This window comes from Bos indicus, chromosome 18 (assembly GCF_029378745.1).
Source record: "Bos indicus isolate NIAB-ARS_2022 breed Sahiwal x Tharparkar chromosome 18, NIAB-ARS_B.indTharparkar_mat_pri_1.0, whole genome shotgun sequence".
NCBI classification, from domain to species: Eukaryota; Metazoa; Chordata; class Mammalia; order Artiodactyla; family Bovidae; genus Bos; species Bos indicus.
Window position 1 is genome coordinate 48,943,620 of NC_091777.1, and position 19,321 is coordinate 48,962,940.

A 19,321-nucleotide genomic window follows, 5' to 3' on the forward strand; every position below is an offset into this window, starting at 1 on the left:
GCTTCTGTGTGTGTGTGTGTGTGTGTGTGTGTGTGTGTGTGTGTGTGTGTGTGTGTTTGGGGGGAGCAGGCTTCCCCCAACCCTGGGAGGACCCAGTTTGTGGAGTGTAATCTGAGCAGCTATGGGTTGCTGGCTCAGTTTTCCATGCGTGAGAGGACTCCAGAAAGGTCCATTTGAGAACAGAGACAGGCTCAGACTGGGGCACCTCTGTACCCTGGGCTGCCTGTCCCCTGCTTCTCCAAGAGTCCTGTCTAGTCTAACAGATGCAGTGGCGAGGGCTCCCTGGTTCTGCCTGGGCTTTGGATTCCTCATTTTTAGAACAAAAGGTTAGATCTGAGTGGTGATTCTCCACCCTGGCTTTCTGTTAGATTCAACCCTGGCTTCTGGTTAGAGATTTGTAAAATATTGTATTTGGGACCCATTTCCAAGAAATCTGGCTCATTTGTCCTGGGGTGAAGTTCAGGCGTTTTTTTAAGAAGCTCTCCAGTCCTGTACATTTACTGTAGCTTGGATTTCAACAAGGGTCCAAGACATATGCATTGGGGAAAGAATAGCTTTCTCAGTAAATAGTGCCAAAACAACTGAATGTGGAGGATAGAATTAGACCCTTTCCTCATAGCGTATGCAAAAAGTACCTCCAACTGGATCAAAGACCTAAATGTAACTTCTAGAAGAAAACAGGCAGTGGTCTATTAGAAAGTGAAAGTGAAAGTCGCTCAGTCATGTCTGACTCTTTGTGACCCCATGGACTATATGGTCCATGGAATTCTCCAGGCTAGAATACTGGAGTGAGAAGTCGTTCCTTTCTCCAGGGGATCTTCCCAACCCAGGGACCTAACCCAGGTCTCCCTCATTGCAGGTGGATTCTTTACCAGTTGAGCCACCAAGGAAGCCCGTTAGATATTAGATATGGTCTATTAGATAAGCCAAAAACATAAGCTATTAAAGAAAACTAGGTATTCTCCAAAATTTAAAAAAACAAAATGAAAACTTTTTGCTTCAAAGGACAAAAGAAAGTGAGAAGACATCCCTCAGAATGGGAGATAATTGCAAGTCATACATCTGGTAAGGGTCAGATGTCCAGAATATATAGGAACTCATAATGCAACAGTGAAAAGACCAAATAACCCAGTTAAAAACGGACAGAGGACTACAACAGACATTTCTCCGAAGAAGATACACAGTTAGAAAATGGCACATGAAAAGATGCCCAGCGTCATTAGTCATGAGGGAAATGCAAATCAAAAACCACAACGAGATACCACCTCAACCACTGGGGTGACTGTGATCAAAAAGTCAGTTAATCGCAAGAACTGGTGAGGATGTGGGGCAGTTGGAGTCATCATACACCGCTGGTGGGAATGTGAAATAGTGCAGCCCGTTTGGAAAACAGTTGGGCAGTTCCTCAAATGATCAAACATACATACATTCACCATACGACCCAGCAGTTGCACTTCTAGGTATATATTTAAGAGAACTGGAAACATATCTTCACACAAAAATTAGTGCATAAATGTCAGTAGCAGCATTACTCATGATAGCAGATGTATGCAATAGCAAATGTAGAAATAACCTGAATGTCCATCAACTCGTGAATGGACAAAATGTCATATGTCCATACAATGGAGTATTCAGTCAAAAAGGAATGCGCTACAGTGTAAGTGAACCTTGAAAACATGCTGAATGAAAGAAACCAGCCAGAAAAAGCCAGATATTGTATAATTCCATTTGTGTGAAATGTCTCCATGAGGCAAATTCAGAGAGAAAGTAGATTAGTGGTTGTCGGGCTGGGGAGGGAGGGTGAAGGAAAGAAGAGTTACTGCTCACAGTTCTGGGGTGATGAAAATGTTCTGGACTCAGAGGTGATAGTTTTTCAGTCTCATGGATATGCTAAAACTCACTGACCTTTATATGTACTTTGAAAGGGGTGAGTTTTATGATATGTGAATTATAATTCAATTAAAAAACTGATTTACCAGACTGCATGTGGTTAAAAAAGAGTACATGCTTAAAAAGAGATCATGCCTGTGATCCAGCTACTTGACTTGTATTAGTTACCTACTGCTGCGTAACAAATTGCCTTTTCAAAGCTTAATGGCTGAAGGCAGTAAATGTTAGAGAGAGAAAATGCAAATACACCAGGAAAGTTCCTAGATAATTCTGTTGTAAAGCCAGGGTTGTGAACCTCAGGATTGGAAGGCTCTCTGAAGCAAGAATAACGAGAGCTGATCATTATATTCCTTTATTCATTTGGTAGTCGAGTGGCCAGGCAAGGGGAGGGAAGGTTTGGGGGAAGACCGCTGTGTGTCAGCCACTGGGAAGCAGCCAGCCAGCTTGGTGAATCCTGAGGGCGGAGGGGGGAGGTCTGGCTGTACCAACTGCAGGGCTGATACCAATGATGGCACTTTCCTGAACAGGAATAATGTGGTAATGAAAGGGGCTTCCCTCGTAGCTCAATTGGTAAAGAATCTGGCTACAGTACAGGAGACCAGGGTTCGATCCCTGGATTGGGATCTCCCTTGGAGAAAGAAATGGCAACCCACTCCTGGAGAATCCGACAGACAGAGGAGCCTGGTAGGCTTCAGTCCATAGGGTAGCAAGATTCAGACATGACTTAGCAACTAAACCACCAGTAATTAATAGAAACTCTGTTGAACAGCCACTCTGACAGGCTGTGTGTGCCGTGTTTTTTCTCTGTTACCCTGTTGAGTGCCCACATGTCTGTTATCCTCATCTTACACAGGAAGAACTTGACACTTAGAGAGGTGAAGGTCATCTTCTGTGGCCATACACAGTGGGTGGCAGAGCAGGGATTCAGACCCACGTTTGCTCAGACTGGAAGCCCTTGCTCTGGAGCACTGGGCCATGTTGTCCACCCCTCCGCCTTGCAGACCCTGGCAGATGGATGTCTTCACGTGTCTGCCAGCTCCTCAGCCTCCTCCTCCTAGCCCACCTACAATCCGCCCCTGTGTAGGCCCAGCTTCTCTTTTTAAAAACTTATTTGTTTTAAAAAATCTTTTGGCCATGCCACATGGCACATGGGATCTTAGTTCCCTGACCAGGGATTGAACCCGGGCCTCCTGTACTGGCAGCGTGGAGTCTTAACCACCTGGACCCCCAGGGAAGTCCTAAGGCTCAACTCCTCTGGAACCAGGGCCTCTGCATGTCCAGTGGCCTCAGATGCCTGAGTGAAGAGGGCTGCCGAAGGCAGCTGTATTCCCTGGGGGTGGCACACCAACAGCATTGTCTTTCCTGGCTTGTTTTAGGGACGTGTACAGCTCCAGGATTATTTCTGTGAGCTCCTGAAAGAGAGCAAGCAGTCTTATCCCTAAGTAGGAACCCTCACCAGTCTAAATGGGATTAGAAATCGTGAAGTCCTAAGCGACTGGCCATGAGAAGCCCCAGCCCTATTTGATTCATGCTAGGATTTACACAGCACCTACTGTGCGCCAGGTACCATGCCAGGCAGTGGGTTCTGCAGCCAGCAGGACCCCGCTCTCGTGGAGCTTCTGTTGCACGTGGGAGGGAGACGGGTTACAGACAAAGAACCTCGTTTCCGATAGTGACCAGTGGAGTGGGTGAACAAGCAGGGAGGTGATAGCATGGTGGAGATAATAGCAGGGTCAGGGCAGGCTCCCTGGGACAGTGGCATCTGAGGGAAGCCCTGCGCGATGAGAACTAAGCAGCCTGTAGAGACCTAGAAGAAAGCCTTAGCCCAGCGTTTCCAAGGAGGAGGGGCCAGCACTCCAGAGGCAGCCCATGGCAGCAACGACTCACTTGCTTTCTGGCGCCTCGCGGGGGGTTGGCAGAGGCAGGGACGCCGGCTACCGGGAGGGGACTAGGGGGTGGGGTAAGAGATGGTTTCTGGATGGACACGCAGGACCTTTGGAATGCTTGCTGCTCCACTCTGCGGTATTTATACCTCTCCTCCGACTGGGAAGTCAGCTTTTTCATGTAGGCCGAGAAAAACTCCGAATAAGGCAACGGCAGGCTAGGACATAAGAAGCATTCCTTGTTTCCCTGTAATTGCTTTCAAATTAGGTTCTGTCGTCAAGGGGCAAAGCACTCAGCTCTGTCCCTGGCTGCTTGTGCAGTTGGGAACCGGACGGGCAACCGAAGTGTCCCCGTGCCCCTGCCCCGCTAGCCCTGATGACCTGAGCTGGCGGGGCCATCCGAGCCCCACGCTGCTGCACCTGTCTTGGTCGTGGCCATGTCATCATGACCAGTTCATTTTCTCTTCTCTCAACCTGCTCCCTGGCTTTTATCTTTAGAATCTGCTAAAGGCTACTTCAAAGGAGCCCTCCCATGTGTAATCTCAGAGCCATTCCAGAGGCTTCACAGACTTCCTGGATGGATCCATGCGGGTATTGCCAGGGCAGTCACCTTTTCACCTGGGCCACTGGTAACCCAGATTCCGGAAGGCTTAGCTTTCGGACCCTGAAAGCACCTTTAGGCTTGGTGAAGCCCAGGGGCCAGGGGAGCAGGCTCTGCTTTCAGGACCTGAGAAGATGCCCCGCTGGGGCCAGGCCTTGCCCGAAGCCTGGCAGTAGCCGGCAGATGGGCGATAAGAAGGGTAGGTGCCTACCCCAGGAATAAATAGCTGTCCCTCCCCTGTGTCCAAGCCCTGGACACCCTTCCCAAGGTCCCGTGGAAGCAGGAACCATGGGCAGCGGCCGAGGCCACAGCGGGCAAGGTGGGAGTTCAGGAGGCGGGATGGTGCCCTCCCCCTCAAAGCGGCCGACACCCCAGCGGAGCGGCAAACCCAACACGGTATTGCAGAGGCAAGGTTTGACAACTCCCAGCTCCCCAGGGAACCCCGTCCTGCCTGCCAGTGCCCTGGGAGAGTTTGCCGGGGCTCAGCTAGGCAACCGGTCCTTCTGGGTCAGGCTGCTGGCCTGGGACGTCTGGCTAAGGGGGTGGGCGGTATAAAGAGTGGAAGGCGGGGGTGCAGCGTGAGGCAGCCAGCGGCTTTTCCCAAAGCCCTGTCCAGCGTGGAGTCAATGGAATCCACATGTGAGCGTCCGTTGGCGGTCAGGCGAGCGCGGCCCCCAGCCCTGGTCAGGAGCTCCTTCGCCAGAGCCATCATCAGAGCCAGCGCGCACGCCCCAGCCCGAGCCTCGGGTCCCAGCTGACTTTGCAGGAGACTCCCTTCAGTCTGGGTTTAGTGGAATTCCAGCCTCCAGCCGACATTTCCTTCCACGCCACCCCCTCCAGTACTGAGAACATGGCTTGTAACACGTAGTCGCTGAGAAGACAAGGGCAGGAAAGTTTTTTCAGCTGGGTTAGCCGCATCCCGCCAGGATCCTTCCCCTTGGCCCGTGCCATCACCCTGCCTGCTGGGGGCCCACTGGTTTCTTACTGGGGACTGCCCCAGAGTCCAGAAGGTTTACCTCTCTGGGTTGGGGGAGGGAGTCACCCATGAATGGCTCATTAAAGCCCATTGCTGCCACATTCCTGGCCGCTGAGGTCACCTCCCGAACAATATCCATCATTCATTCACCCAGCCGCCCCACATCCTGGCCACTGGGAGGGGCCCCTGTGACACAGGAAGGACTTGATGACCAGTGATGCTTGGCCTTGCCCTCCCCTTCCAACACACAGTGAGAAAGCAGAAACAGCTTGGGGGGGTGCTCCCGAGGCTTGCCTTCCAGTGCACCCGTGGAGCCCAAACCAAGTCTTCTCTTCTCCTACCCCGCGCCCTCCCCCGCTCCCCCACACCCTTGTGCTATTTTAACAACCAGAGAAGAATCTTTAACGGGCTGCCAGTGTGCAGAGGCAACTTCTGAAAGCTCTTCTCTGTGGTTTTGTGCACATGTGTTCTCAGAGGCAGTGTCCACATCCTTCCTTCTTCACTAGGTGGGTCAAGGGCTGTGTGCAGGCTCGCTTCACAAGATGGCAGGGCCGCCACTGGTACTGTCCGCCTGGGCTCAGGCCAAGCCTTTAAGAAGCAGGTGGGGGACTTAGCTGGCAGCCCAGTGGTTAGGACTCCTTGCGTCCAATGCAGGGGGTGTGGGTTTCATCCCTTGTGGGGGAACTAGAACCCTGTGTGCCATGCAGCCTGATCAAATTTTTTTTTTTTAAAGAATTAATAAAAAAGCAGGTGGGCTTTGAGGGGAAGAGCCCTGCCTGCCTCTGCTCGCCATGCGAGCTCAGCTCCAGCTTGGGGACCGAGATGGGGACAGGACCTTTCTTGACTTTGCTTTCCCAGGCTGGTAGGGAACATTCCACTCAGAGGAATGGGTGTCCTCCCCGTGTTTGTGTTTACTGACTGTGTGACCTTCGGCAAGTCTTTTAGCCTCCCCCCGCCCCGCCTCAGTTTCCTCACCTGTAAAGTGGAGATGACGTGTCTCACATGACCACAGGGTTGGGGGTTTTAAACTGTTCCCACGTGTAAATGGTGGTGGTGGTTTAGTCGCTAAGTCGTGTCCAATTCTTGCAACCGCATGGACTGTGGCCCGCCAGGCTTCTCTGTCCGTGGGATTCTCCAGGCAGGAATACTGGAGTGGGTTACCATTTACTCCTCCAAGGGATCTTCCGGACCCAGGAATCGAACCTGGGTCTCCTGCATTGCAGGCAGATTCTTTACCAACTGAGCTACAAGGCAAGCCCGTGTAAATGGTAAGAGCTAGCCATCAACAGTTACTGTACATTTAGCCTCAGTGAGACCCTTTCTCCGCCACCTCCCCACCGCCCGTCACCACCAGAATGTAAGCTCTGTGTCTGCTTCACTTCCTCCCGTGCCTAATCTGGGCTCCAGGTCAGGCTTTGTCGGCTTGTTGATTGCACTGGGGGCTCTTAGATGAGGCGCTAGGGACATGCCACTGCTCAGAACCAGTGCTGCCCCTGAAGTGACCTTGACAGCCCCACCCAGATGAGCTCTAGATGCTTATGGCTTTTCCCTTCTCCCCCAGAGGGCCAGCAGTCCCAGACCCTCCCAGGTGAAGCCAAAACCTTGAGTGTGCCTTGCTTGGTTACCACTGTTGGCATCTTTAACACGGCTCCTCTGTCTTCCTCCTCCTGCCAAGTTTCTCTTAGAAGAAGCTTTTTACCCTTCCTCCCCACCACCCCCTGTCATCACACATTGACCCTTGCCCCTCTGGCTCAGTCCCCACACAGCAGCAGCCCCATGAGGGTGGCCCTGCCAGCCTCATGACGCAGGCTGCTCTCCTTCACTCCCTCCCTTTCTCCAGGGCCAGGCTCTTTTCTCACTGCTGCAGGGCCTTTGCACATGCTGGTCCTGTTTTCTGGAAAGTCTTTCTTATTTTTGTCCCATTCATTCTCCACAGGGGAACTTACCCGGGTCTGCCTGGCCAGAAGGTCAGGAGCTGTTCCCCAGGGCTTCCTTCTCTTTTTCCTTTTCTTTTTGGCCATACCACATGGCTTGTAGGATCTTAGTTCCCTGACCAGGGATTGAACCTGGGCCCCTTGCATTGGGCTTGCGGAGTCTTAACCACTGGACCCTCAGGGAAATGCCCTCCCCTCCCCCACCAGCATCCTAAACACTTTGGTGAGCTCCCTCTTTGAGAGGTGAGAGGGAGGAGGGCAAATGTAAGGCGATGCCTCCGGGTGTGGCTGCTTGGCCAGGGCGCGTGCTAAGTCACTTCAGTCGTGTCCGACTCTTTCCGACTGTAGACTGCCAGGCTCCTCTGTCCATGGGATTCTCCAGGCAAGAACACTGGAATGGGTTGCCATGCCCTCCCTCCAGGGGAACTTCTGACCCAGGGATTGAACCAGCATCTCTCATGTCTCCTGCATTGACAGGCAGGTTCTTTACCACTAGCGCCACCTGGGAAGCTGGGCCAGGGTACCTGGCTTTAAATCTTGCTCTGTAACTTTACAGGTACATGACTACCTGTGGGCAAATCACATCACCTCTCAGACCCTCGGTTTCCTCATCTGTTAAATGGGGCAGAAATGGCAACCGCCTCACAAGGTAGCTGTGCGGATGAGAGATGTTATTAACATGTGGCAAAGTGCCCAGAACAGCGCGGGGCACATAGTTAGCTTATGGGAGTATCTGCTGTGGTTGTTACCGTTCCCTCTTTTCCTGCGGGTGTCACTTCTGTAGTTGAGTCATCGCTTGGTTAATGAGATCAGTTCTGTCCCTCATCACACTGGAAGCTCCTTAGCGTGCAGCCTGGATCTGCTTTTGCTCAGCATGGTGGGTTCAGCGCCAGGCCTGCCCCTGGCCGGCAGGCAGCAGATGCCCGTCTCGGGAGTGGGTGTCCCGCCCCACGGCGCCCTGGGCATCGCAGAGCCAGCAGGGCCGGCCGCGCTCCCCAACTTGTGCTGTGTGACAGAGCTGCAGAGTGGCGGGGGCACAGCAGACCCACGAGGCCTCCATCTATAGAAACCACCCTCCACACTACCCACCCCGCACATCTCAGTCTAAACCGGGCAGGGAGAGGGAGTGAATAAGCAGAATGTTATTTTTGTAACCAAGTAGAAGCAGCTATGAATTTTTCATGTCCCACTGGAACTCCAGCTCCTACTCACAGTCGTGCCACATGGAGCTGGGGCTGCGAGTGGTGGGCTTGATCCCGAGGAGGGCCTCGTGACTCCTGCCCACCGTGCCCTGGGCTTGGGGCCCCCTGAGTCTCTGGTGTCAGCAGATGCCCCTGGTCTTCTGGGAGGAGAAGACGGCCGGACAGGCCATGGAGTGCGGGCGTGGGGCGTGTCGGCGGCCTTCCCGTCCGTCACGTGTCGGGTTCCTCGCCACCAAGGCCGCGCTGGTCGGTATTCTCCCCGAGCACTCGCTCTGCATTCTGCTTGGGCCTCCGCCTGCTTCCGGCCAGGGAGACGGAGTGCCAGGCAGAGTTACCATTTATCTGAAAGTAGTCCTTCCCTTGACATTTGTTTAACACTGAATACTTCATCTGTGCCAGGCACAGTCCTAAGTGATTTACTTGCGTTATTTTGTTTAATCATCGTTTAAGAGGGGAGAATACTGCCTCCATTTCACCCAGCACGGAGCCTGAGGCTCCTTGCTTGCCTGAGGTTACCCCCCTGGAAGGTGGCCTCGGTGGGCAAGGCAGGTCTGGGTGAGCCCCCAGCCAGAGCTCTTGTTACCTGCCCAGAGAAGGTGAGCAAAGGTGTGGAGATGGGCCATGTGTGCAGAGCGGGCGGTGTTGTGATCGTCTGAGGACAGACGACCTGAGCCCAGTGAGGCCAGGTTCATTCAGAGCCCGCCCAGGTTGGAGTGAGAGGATGTCCTGCGATCTCTTTTCCCCTCCAAACCGTGGTGCTGGGCTCAGGGCCTTTGCAGAGAGACTAGGTCCCACCCTTCCCAGGGATGGAGTGGGACGCCGCTGGTGTGCGTGTGCTCCCAGGTGTGCGAGTTCTCGGGACTTGACGCCCAGCTCTGTGGCCGATGTTTTAAAGCATTCCTCTCCACCCTCCTCCCACATTTAATCCCACAGCAGATACAGGCGGTAAATTCTGATAAGTCCGTCCTACAGAGAAGGATGCTGAGGTGTAGGTAGGCCATGTCACCTGGTTGCAACCCAGAGGTAAGCTGAGGGGCCGGTACTCAAGCCCTGAAGGATTGCCTCAGGTGTAACAGGCTGATGGAGAGAGATGCCCTCCCCGCAGACCAGGTGCCTAGAGCTCGGCCCAGAAGCACCGGGGGCTCGGGCTCTGGGAGCTGCCCTCTTGTGTCCTCAGCCAGGGATGTGGTGGCCAGTCTGCTGCCCCACTGCATCTTTCAGGCGCAGGGGACAGCAGAGGCCCAGCATCCCCTGGCACTTCCTGTCCCAGCCCGGCCTGCTGCTGCCCGCTGCCCAGGCCTGAGACCACTGTGCTTTGGGCATTCTAAAGACATGTGTGATGTGAGACTAAATTTCTACCCCCGGGAGCACACATGTATATGCACGTAGCATCTGGCAAGACCCCAGATGACTGGAGAATGCTGTCCAAGATGCCGAGGGCTGTGTGTGGTGGCCAGGGCGGGCAGGGTGTCCGAGGAGGAGGGGCCCCGGGAAGCGTGGTGTGTGGAGAACCGAGCACCTGCTGTGTGGCCCAGCTCCACAGGGTCACCACTGTGAACCCTTGCACTGACCGTGCGTGACTCGGGTGGTGTCTTCACTGCCACGTAGCAGATGAGGAAACGGGCGTTAGGAGGGTTGGGTAACCTACCCGCAGGAATGGTGTAACCAGCAGCCTGGCCCCGGTTTGTCCGAATTCAGAGCTGCTCAGGGGAAGGAGCAAGGGAAGTAAGATGGGGGAGGCGGATGCGTGCGCACCTCGCTGAGAACCTGCTCCAGAGTAGCTCACGGCTGCCAGGAGGCGGAAAACAGCACGCACCTGTTAGGAGTGAAGCAGAGGGACTTCCCTGGTGGGGGTCCCGAGGCTGAGACTCGACGCTGCCAGTGCAGGGGGCCTGGGTTTGATCCCTGGTCAGGGAGCTAGATCCCGCATGCCACAACCAAGACCTGGCACAGCCAAATAAATAAAAATACTAAAAAAAAAGGGGGGGGGGGAAACAGTGGTCCTCTGACAGATCTGCACAGAGGAGGGGCAGGCATCTGAGTCAGGATCGGGTGGGGCAGGCTAGTCAGCCTGGGTGGGTGTCCAGAGGGGCTGATGGTGAGGGAGGGGTAGGTGTGGACTGAGCGGGGCGGAGGGGCAGCCGAGGGCAGATTTCTGTCTCTCCAGGGTGGTGGCGGTGGGGCTCTTCTTCCTGTTGGTGGGAGGCGGGTGGGGTACCCTAGTCGCCCGCAACCCTCCGCCTTTCTTCGGGTTTGGAAGGATCGTTGCGTTTGGAGGGAACCCTCGCTTACACCCGCCTAGCGGCATGTTAATTAGGCGGCTTCTTTGTCTGCGAGGGGCCTCGCATTGAGTCTCCCAATGAGCTGTTCTGGTGACTGTTGTCAAAACACATGGTGTTTGGCCAGTGTCTCCCTGGAAGCCCCTCGCCCCCCACACGGCCTCTGCCCACACTCGGGCGCAGCGCGAGCTCTCGTGCATTCCTGGCCATCGGCCCAGGTCCACGCTGGGCCTGCAGGCTGGTGGGGACAGGGCAGGGGACTCCCGTGGGAAACAGGCGTGGGCTTTTTCCCAGACCCTGCTGCTGGGGCTGCGTGGGCCGGTCTCCCCGGAAGGTGTCTGGACACGTCCACCTTAACTGATGTGACGCACTTCCCTGGCGCTGGAGTCGATGACGACAGAGGCCCCAGCCAGCAGGGGGCTGAGCGCCAGTCACCTTGGACGCCACGCCCGGGCCCCATCCTCCGGTGTTCTCTGCTCTGGCTCAGGACTTGGGCTGCTGATGTGAGTTCCAGTCCACACTCTGCCACTCATCCCGCTGACCAAGCGGTGGTCTGGGAACCAGCCTAAGCCTCAGTTTCCTCCCGTCAGCTTGCCTGGGTCGCCGTGGAGATGGGCGCCAGTGTAGATAGAGGTTGGGCCCAGGGCCTGACCCCTGGCGAGGGCCCCGTGGTGGCCTTGTTGCAGAGTCAGGGCCGCAGCCCGGCCCTCTTGCTGGAGAACCCCGACAGCCACACTGACCCTCCTGGCCACCCTCTGTTCTGCCTCCCCAGACCTTCACAGCCTGGTGCAACTCCCACCTGCGGAAGGCCGGCACGCAGATCGAGAACATTGATGAGGACTTCCGAGACGGGCTCAAGCTCATGCTCCTCCTGGAGGTCATTTCAGGTGAGCACCGCCCCCCCACCTCCCCACAACAGCCACCCTGCAGGTGCCCCCAGGATACCACCCAGCCACCCTGCAGGTGCCCCCAGGACACCGCCCAGCCACCCTGCAGGTGCCCCCAGGACACCACCCGCCCTGCCCATGGCTGCCAGGCAAGAGCAAGGCCTCTACCAGCTGCAGCAACACTGCACCGGCGTCGGCCTGTTCTGGGGAGCAGCAGGGACCCTAAGTCTCCCCTCTCTCTCCCTTTCATGGTGTTCGCCCTCAGGGGAGCGGTTACCTAAGCCAGAGCGGGGCAAGATGAGAGTGCACAAAATCAACAACGTGAACAAGGCACTGGACTTCATCGCCAGCAAAGGGGTCAAGCTGGTCTCCATCGGGGCGGAAGGTGAGTTTGGGTGGGGCCCGGAGCAGAGTGGCGCTGCGGGAATTCCTTGGAGGCCCAGCGGTTAGGAGTCCATTTTCTCACTGCCGAGGACCCGGGTTCAATCCCTGGTCAGGGAACTAAGATCCTACAAGCCATGCATCCAGGAAAGAAAAAAAAAGAAGTTGTGTTGGTGGTCAAGATGGGGGTGCCGGATACACCACGTGGTGCCCACAGTGACTGCCTTCCACGTGGCGTTGGGTTCACAGCCCACCCCTGCTTTCCTTCCTCCAGAGAGTAATCCAGTCCAAGACCAGGGAATCTGGTTCACCCAGTCACGAGGGACACAGGGGAGGAATGGCTTTGCTCGGACCGCGGACACCTCACTCACCGTCCCGGTGCTGGGCCTGACACGTGACCCGCCGTCTCGAGCCGGCGGCACCTTTGCCCTTAGGCCCTGCCTGGTGTCCACGGGCAGGAGGGGCTCAGAGGAGGGGAGGAGGCTTGCAGCCCAGTGTCCGGGCTCTGGGGCAGGGAGTGTAGGTCCAGAGGTCAGGGAGCAAACCTTGCTGGCTGCGTGGCCTGGGAGAGTGTGGCCTCTTGACGGGAGTCCCAGGACCCCTCTGGGCCCCATGTGGGTGCCCAGCCAGCACCGTGACCTTGTCTCTGGGCCCTGGCGGGAGCAGCGGCGTACCCTCGCTCCAGCAGCTGGAGCTCTTGTCTTCAGCTTCCCAGCGCCTTTGGAGACCAGGCGAGGCCTGATGGAGCCCAGAAGGTCCCCATCAGCCTGGGCTCACAGTCTTGCTCATTAGTCAGAGCAGGGTTTCGTACACCCCGACATCCATGTTGTCCCAGCTTTTAGAAAAACAAAGAAAACTAATTGCTGTTAATGACAGGGCTCTGAGAGTCTGGCTGAGACTCCAGGCCAAGAATGCACATCCCGTGTTCCAAGGCTCTGCCCTGGCCCGGGCCCTCTCCAAGGAGGGGTGCCAAGCCTCGCATGCGACGGTCGAGGTGGTTGGTGTTTGTTTAAAAAAAAAACAAAAAAGCCCGAATTCAATCAGGCCCTGAGATTTTCTGTCCTTGCATGGATCTTTCCTCTTGGCTCCCCTCCAGCCTCCTGCTTCTCACAGCTGCATTTTTTTTTATTTTGCTCAAATGCTAGCCTGTAAACACAGACAGGGTGAGAGAAGACCCATGGCAGTCGTCAGTTTTCATTTGGAGAAAAACTCAGTCTAAAAACGTTCTCTGTTCATGACCAGACCGCTTAGCTCCCAGCACCCGTGGCCGTTGGGCCTCTGGTGGGCAGCTGGCCGGAGCCATTCTGAGATCTCTGGGGTACCTGAGAGCCCTGATCTAGCCCCCCCGCCCATCCCTGACTCCCTGTCCCTCTGCACCGTCTCAGCAGCTGCAGGAACATGACTTGCTTGTGGGGCTTGTGAGTGGGGTCAGGAGGCGGAGGCACAGCTGCAGGTCCAGGGAGCAGCTGGTGGGTGTGTCATGAGAGCGGCCACCTTCCCCCCGTCACAGGGACTCTCTAAGCCCTCCGTGACCAGCCTTCTCGGGCACCAGCTGGGAACGGGCACTGCGGCCGGCACCCAGGAGGAACGCAGCGTGGATTTCCTAGACAAATCCCTGCTCTCACCCCATGAGAAGGCTCACCCTAGTTTCCAGGCCTGGGGTTCTCTGCCCTGGGCAAGGTGCGCACGGACACCGTGTCCTTCCCCTGCCTCCAGGCAGCCAGCTGCATGTATTTCCTCTCCCCAAACCCTCAAACGGAGAGCCCCCCTCAGCCGGCAGCCCACAGCTTCACTGGGGGAAGCCTCTCCAGTGACTAAAGAGCCCCCCACCCCACCCCCTCCTGGTGAGTGTGTCCTCTGGGAAGGCTGGGCCCCATCCTCTGGGGGACCGTCGTCCCTCCTCCTCAAATTAGGCTCACCTAGAGTTTTCTGTCCTCGAGGCCGGTGAGCACAGTCTCTTGAAGCCTCCCTCTGTTCTCCCAGCCTCCCTCCTGCATCTGGGCTGTGAGAGGCGCAGTGGGCTACAGGCCTGAGAGGACCGCCACAAGCATGTCAGGCCCATGGGCTCTGGTCTGCGGCTGCTTGTACGCACTTCTCCACCCGGCCCCAGGCCCCACAGTGCCTGAGCGTCACAGAAGTGGTTTTTCTGCAAGTTGCTGAAGCTGAGGAACGTGTGGTCCAGACTCTTCTCTCTCACCCCTAGGAGTCTGAGAGAGTGGTTTTCGGTCAGCTGAGGAAGTGCAAGCTTGGCAGCTGGCCCTTGTGCCCCCTGCTCCCCGCTGCCCGTGGCTCCACGTCTCTCTCTCTCTCTCTCTCTCTCTGTCTCTGTCTCTCTCTGTCTCTCGCTGGGCCAGGTGCTGGGGGTGCAGGACTGATGACAAGGCAGACGAGGAATAGGCAGCTACTGCCGCCACTGAGTCGCTCAGTCATGTCTGACTCTTTTGTGACCCCATGGGCTGTAGCCCACCAGGCTCCTCTGTCCGTGGGATTTCCCAGGCAAGAATCCTGGAGTGGGTTGTCATTTCCTTCTCCAGGGCATCCTCCTGACCCAGGGATCGAACCCATGACTTCTGCTTGTCAGGCAGATCCTTTACCACTGTACCAGCTGGGAAGCCCCGGAACTAGCAGACAGACCAGCCAGTGTGTGCGTGTGAGGGCAAGAGCAGGTGCCAGGGAAGTCAGGGAAGCCGGGAGGTGACGTAGAACAGGCTGGGAAGGACCACCAGCCTTCTGAGGAAGGGGGCAAGGGGTGCACTTTGTTGGGGGGACAGAAGGTGTGAGATCCTTAAAGCAAGCAAACTCTGACTCGCCAAGAGGGCGGAGCTTAGAGAGTGCCAGGGAGGGAGCAGCCGGGTCACGCAGAGCAGGCCTTGTGAGCCCGCCTCCAGCACACAGGGTTTGTGTCAGGCACGGTGGGGCCTGAAGCAGGCGCTCGACACAAATCCAACACACCCGTTAAAGTGACCACCCTGCTGCGTGGGAGTGGATCACGGGGACGGAGGAGGCGGTGCATCGAGATCTGGGGGACACGACAGCGGCTTGGACTGAGGTGGCAGCACTGGTTGGAAGGAAGGGGACAGATTCTCAACCAACACTAGCGTGGCCTGCACCTGACGGGGCCAGAAACACAGGCCCAACAGTGCCTGGGAGCAGTCCTTTGCACTGGGTCACGAGGACCAGCTGCCCGAAGAGGAGGAGGCCTGTGTGGCTAAGAACACGTGTGTGGAAGGAAGCCTGAGGGTGCCAAGCGGCAGAAGGCTTTGGGGACCACACTTCCTGCTGAGGGACACCTCCCAGCACAGGTGGTGCAGGACAGGCCTGGGCAGCTCTGTCAGATGACGGAGTTGAACTCTAGACAGGGCCGGGGGCCACCTGGGGAGTCACCCTCTGGCTCTAACAACCTTCTCACCCTCTGCGCCTTTCCCTGTGTGCAGAGATTGTGGACGGCAACGCGAAGATGACCCTGGGAATGATCTGGACCATCATCCTCAGGTTCGCCATCCAGGACATCTCTGTGGAAGGTGAGAGCCGGTGGCCTGCCGACCAGCAGAGAGCAGCCTTTTCTCTCAACCCCGGTGCCACCCGAGTTCTGGGGACTTGGTTAGACTCTCGGGTGTTTTGTCTTCATGCCTCGAGGCTCTTTCCTGAGTCCATCACCGCGCCATGTGGTGATCTGGGATCAGACTCGCGATAGAGTCAGGCCTGGCCTCATTCTGCGGGGCATCAGCACCCATGTTTCCACTCCACCTCCCACCCTCGGACTTGGCCTCCAGGATCCAGGCCAGCACAGGGTGGGAAACCACGGGGCCAGCGTGTGGAGGGGCTCCTGGTGACGGGCCAGTGCGGTGACCAGGACACACGTGGTACCTGCCCTCATAGCACGCCCAGTCTGCTGAGGACAGTCCACAGGGCGCTGCCCACGGGGAACGGAGGGACCTCCTGGGGCGCTCCCACCTGCTTCCTCAAAGCTGCAGCCGGCCCCTGAGCGGGCAGCCTGTCCTTGGGGCCTTGTTCAGAAGCCGGGGCCTGCATCAGGCGCTTGTTGGGCAGTGTGTCCCACCAGGCATAGGCTGGGGTCAGAAACGGCTCAGGTTCAGGCCCTGACACTGCCCTGTCACTGTCACTTCCAGGGTGACCCCAGGGGAGTGACTGCTTCTGGGGCCTGGCGTGCGGCTAGTATCTGGAAGGGGCACCCACACTGTGGCTGCCCCGTCCAAGGGCCTCTTCCCCCAGCTTCTCTCTGCCCCTTATGCCTGAGCCCCAAGGGTGACCCACCTGCCCTGGGTGCTGTGCCTTTAGCTGTGAGCTTGGGCTTACTGTCCTCGTGTGTTCTGCAGAGACCTCTGCCAAGGAGGGGCTCCTCCTCTGGTGCCAGAGAAAGACGGCCCCGTACAAGAACGTCAACGTGCAGAACTTCCACATCAGGTGAGCGGCTGGCTGAGGGCCTGGCCCACATCATCCCCACGCTGCTTCCCAGGACTCGAGATGCTGGCGGGCCCCATCCCCACCCCCACCCCCACCCTGGCCCTCTTCCTGTGGTTTTGTCAGGGTCTGTGAGGTGCCAGCTCTCAGGAGTGCCCCCCCCAACTGGCTTCCATGAACCCCTGGGAAGGTCCCTGCGTGCCTTGGGGGAGGTGGCAGTCAGCTCACTGTCCCGGGCTGAAGGCCTTGTGGCCCAGCACTTCTGGGAGGCCCTGTAGAGTCTTCTTCCCCAAGTCAGGTAACTCAGAAGCAGCAGCACAGCTCTTCCTTTGTTTTGACATCTCAAGAGGGAGCTGCCGTCCCCGTGAGTTTAGTGTCGGGGGAAATGTGCCCTGTGTCTATTAGCGGAACAGGACTCAGCCACAATAAGCCTGCTCTCCCTCTGGTCAGGGCAGAAAATGAGTGTGTCCACAAGGCAGGCATGGTCAGTGGGAGATCTGGGAGTATGGCACGGCCTGGGGATTAGGCGTGCAGGCTTTTGGGTGGCCTTGAGACCAGATCTGACATGACCGTGACTTGACCCCTCTGAGCCTCTGCTGTCTTTCTGGGGTGGATGGTCCAAGGAGAGGGCAAACACAGGGATGAAGAACGGGGTTTTCCATCGTCCACGGAGGTCCTGCTGTGTCCTCGGGCTCCCCAGGGCCCTGCACTGGGCATCGGGGACCATTGTGCTCAGCCATTCATAGCGTGCAGTCCCTCCCTCGATCTCCTCCACGTCTCCTTCCTTCCCAGCTAGCTGGTCCTCCGTGCACTTCTCATTCGTTTATTTATTCAGTCACTCGGTACCTGTGGAGTGCCTACTCCATGCCAAGAGTGGGAATACACTAGCGCTAAGATCAAGTCCCTGCCCTTGGAAGGTCACACCTCAGCCGGGGACCAGCAGTTCCCAAAGGTGTGCAGGAACCGGCCTAATCCAAGTAGTGAGAAGGGCCGAAGAAAGACAACGAAATAGGATGAGGTGGCAGAAGGTAACCAGCAGGAGTGCCGTGCTCAGAGACGGGGTCTGTGTGAGACGCCAGAAAGCCTGACCTCCAGAAGAGCCAGCCCTTAGAGCAGCGGCCCCCAACCTCTTTGGCAGCAGGAACTGGTTTCATGGAAGATAGTTCTTCCACAGACCATTCCTCTCTCTGAGGGTGGGAGGCGGGGCGTAGTTTTGGGATGATTCAAGCCCATTCTATTCACTGTGAACTTTATTTCTAACCTGATGCTGCCGCTGACCTGATAGGAGGTACCTGTGTACACCCCAGAAGTTGGGGACCCCTGCCTTAGAGGTTTCCGGGCAGGGAAATGTGACCAGTCTGGCCTGTGACCAGCTGTCACTTCCCTCTGAACAGAGCCCCTCATGCCAGGCCACATCCTGGCATTTAGCCAGCACACCGGTCAGGTCAGCCAAGGTGCAGAGGGCCCGCAGCACAGGCCTGTCCGGTTCAGTGGGGCCACGCACGGCAGTGCTCAGCGGGGCACAGCTACCCCGGTAACAAGCAGTCATAAAGCACTTGTCACGTGGCAGGTATTGGCCTAAGCCTCACACAGTTACTCATCCTCACAACAGCCCGATGAAGTGTAGGCACTGTATTATCCCTATTTGGCAGATGTAGAAACTGAGGTAGCAGGAGGTTAGAGGACTTGCCTAAGGTTGCACTGACAGCGGAAGGGGTGGGGTTTTCCCCCAGACGGTCTGGCTCCAGCAGCCAGGCTCACAGCCAGCCGGGCACACTCTCTAGACCCCCTCGCTAAGTGGGAGGTAGTCATTCCTGTGTGCTCACGGCCCATAGCCACTCATGACCATGGGGGCCCTCCTCACAACCTTGGCCTTTCCATCCCCAGCTGGAAGGATGGTCTTGCCTTCAATGCCCTGATCCACCGGCACAGACCAGAGCTGATCGAGTACGACAAGCTGAGAAAGGTACGCATCTCTCACTCCCCTCGGTGGCCCACAGACACCCCAACTCTGACCCTGACTCTGGGCCACTTCCCCCAGCCCATCCGTCGCTGGTGTCCAGAGCTGAACTCTGTGCTCAGATGGGCAGACCAGGAGGGCCCTGTGCCAGCCATCAGGAAACCCAGGCTTGGTGGCTGATCTCGCCTTCTTTGCTCCCCTTGGGACCTGTCCCCTTCTCCCTCCTTGAGCTGCCAGGGGTTATGGGAGATCCTGGCCGACAATGCCTTCCAGTTCTGCTTCCTTTTTATTTATTTACTTATGACTTTATCAGGTCCTAGTTGGGGCGGGCAGGCTTCTCTCTAGTTGTGGCATGAGGGCTCAGTCGTTGTGGCACACGGGATTAATTAACTGCCCCTTGGCATGTGGAATCTTAGTTCCCCAACCAGGGATCGAACCCGAGTCCCCTGCATTGGAAGGCGGATTCTTAACAGTGGACCACCAGGAAGGTCCCCAGCTCCCCTTCCATAACCCTCTAGATTCTGGAAGCATTCACGCTCTGCCCAGTGGGGAGCGGTAAGGAATTCTGAACCATCATGGGGGTACCCATGCTACAGAAGAAGGAAGGCACTCCTGAGCTGGCCTCGTGGGGCAGGGCCCATGGGGGAGGCAGCCTAGGGCCAGAGAGAAAGAGCATCATCCCAGATGGGGGCCCAGATTGGGGGATGGGGGTGCCCAGGCCTGCACTCAGCCTGCTCAGGCCACAGCCACTAATCAAGTAATCGAATTGGGCTGTAGCTGGAGAGTGGGAGAGGCCCATGAGGGAGGGTCAATGTGAAGTGGGCTCCCATCCTGTGAGTTGGACTGAGCTTAGAACTCGGAGGCTTTCTGCTCCCCACCCCCATGCCCACACCCCAGTGTGCTCTC

The 19,321-nt window shown here is 56.9% G+C and overlaps 1 protein-coding gene across 6 annotated transcripts in view; it reads left to right on the top strand.

The window, feature by feature from the left end:
- The window catches only part of ACTN4 (actinin alpha 4), a 73,862-nt gene that overhangs the window by 33,492 nt on the left and 21,049 nt on the right, over nt 1-19,321 (top strand). For all 6 annotated transcript variants that reach the window (XM_070770977.1, XM_019979354.2, XM_019979351.2 and 3 more), the window contains exons 2-6: nt 11,538-11,652; nt 11,918-12,037; nt 15,468-15,554; nt 16,371-16,458; nt 18,343-18,421. In XM_070770977.1, coding sequence (XP_070627078.1) covers nt 11,538-11,652; nt 11,918-12,037; nt 15,468-15,554; nt 16,371-16,458; nt 18,343-18,421 — 489 coding nt within the window. The remainder of the gene's footprint in view (nt 1-11,537; nt 11,653-11,917; nt 12,038-15,467; nt 15,555-16,370; nt 16,459-18,342; nt 18,422-19,321) is intronic.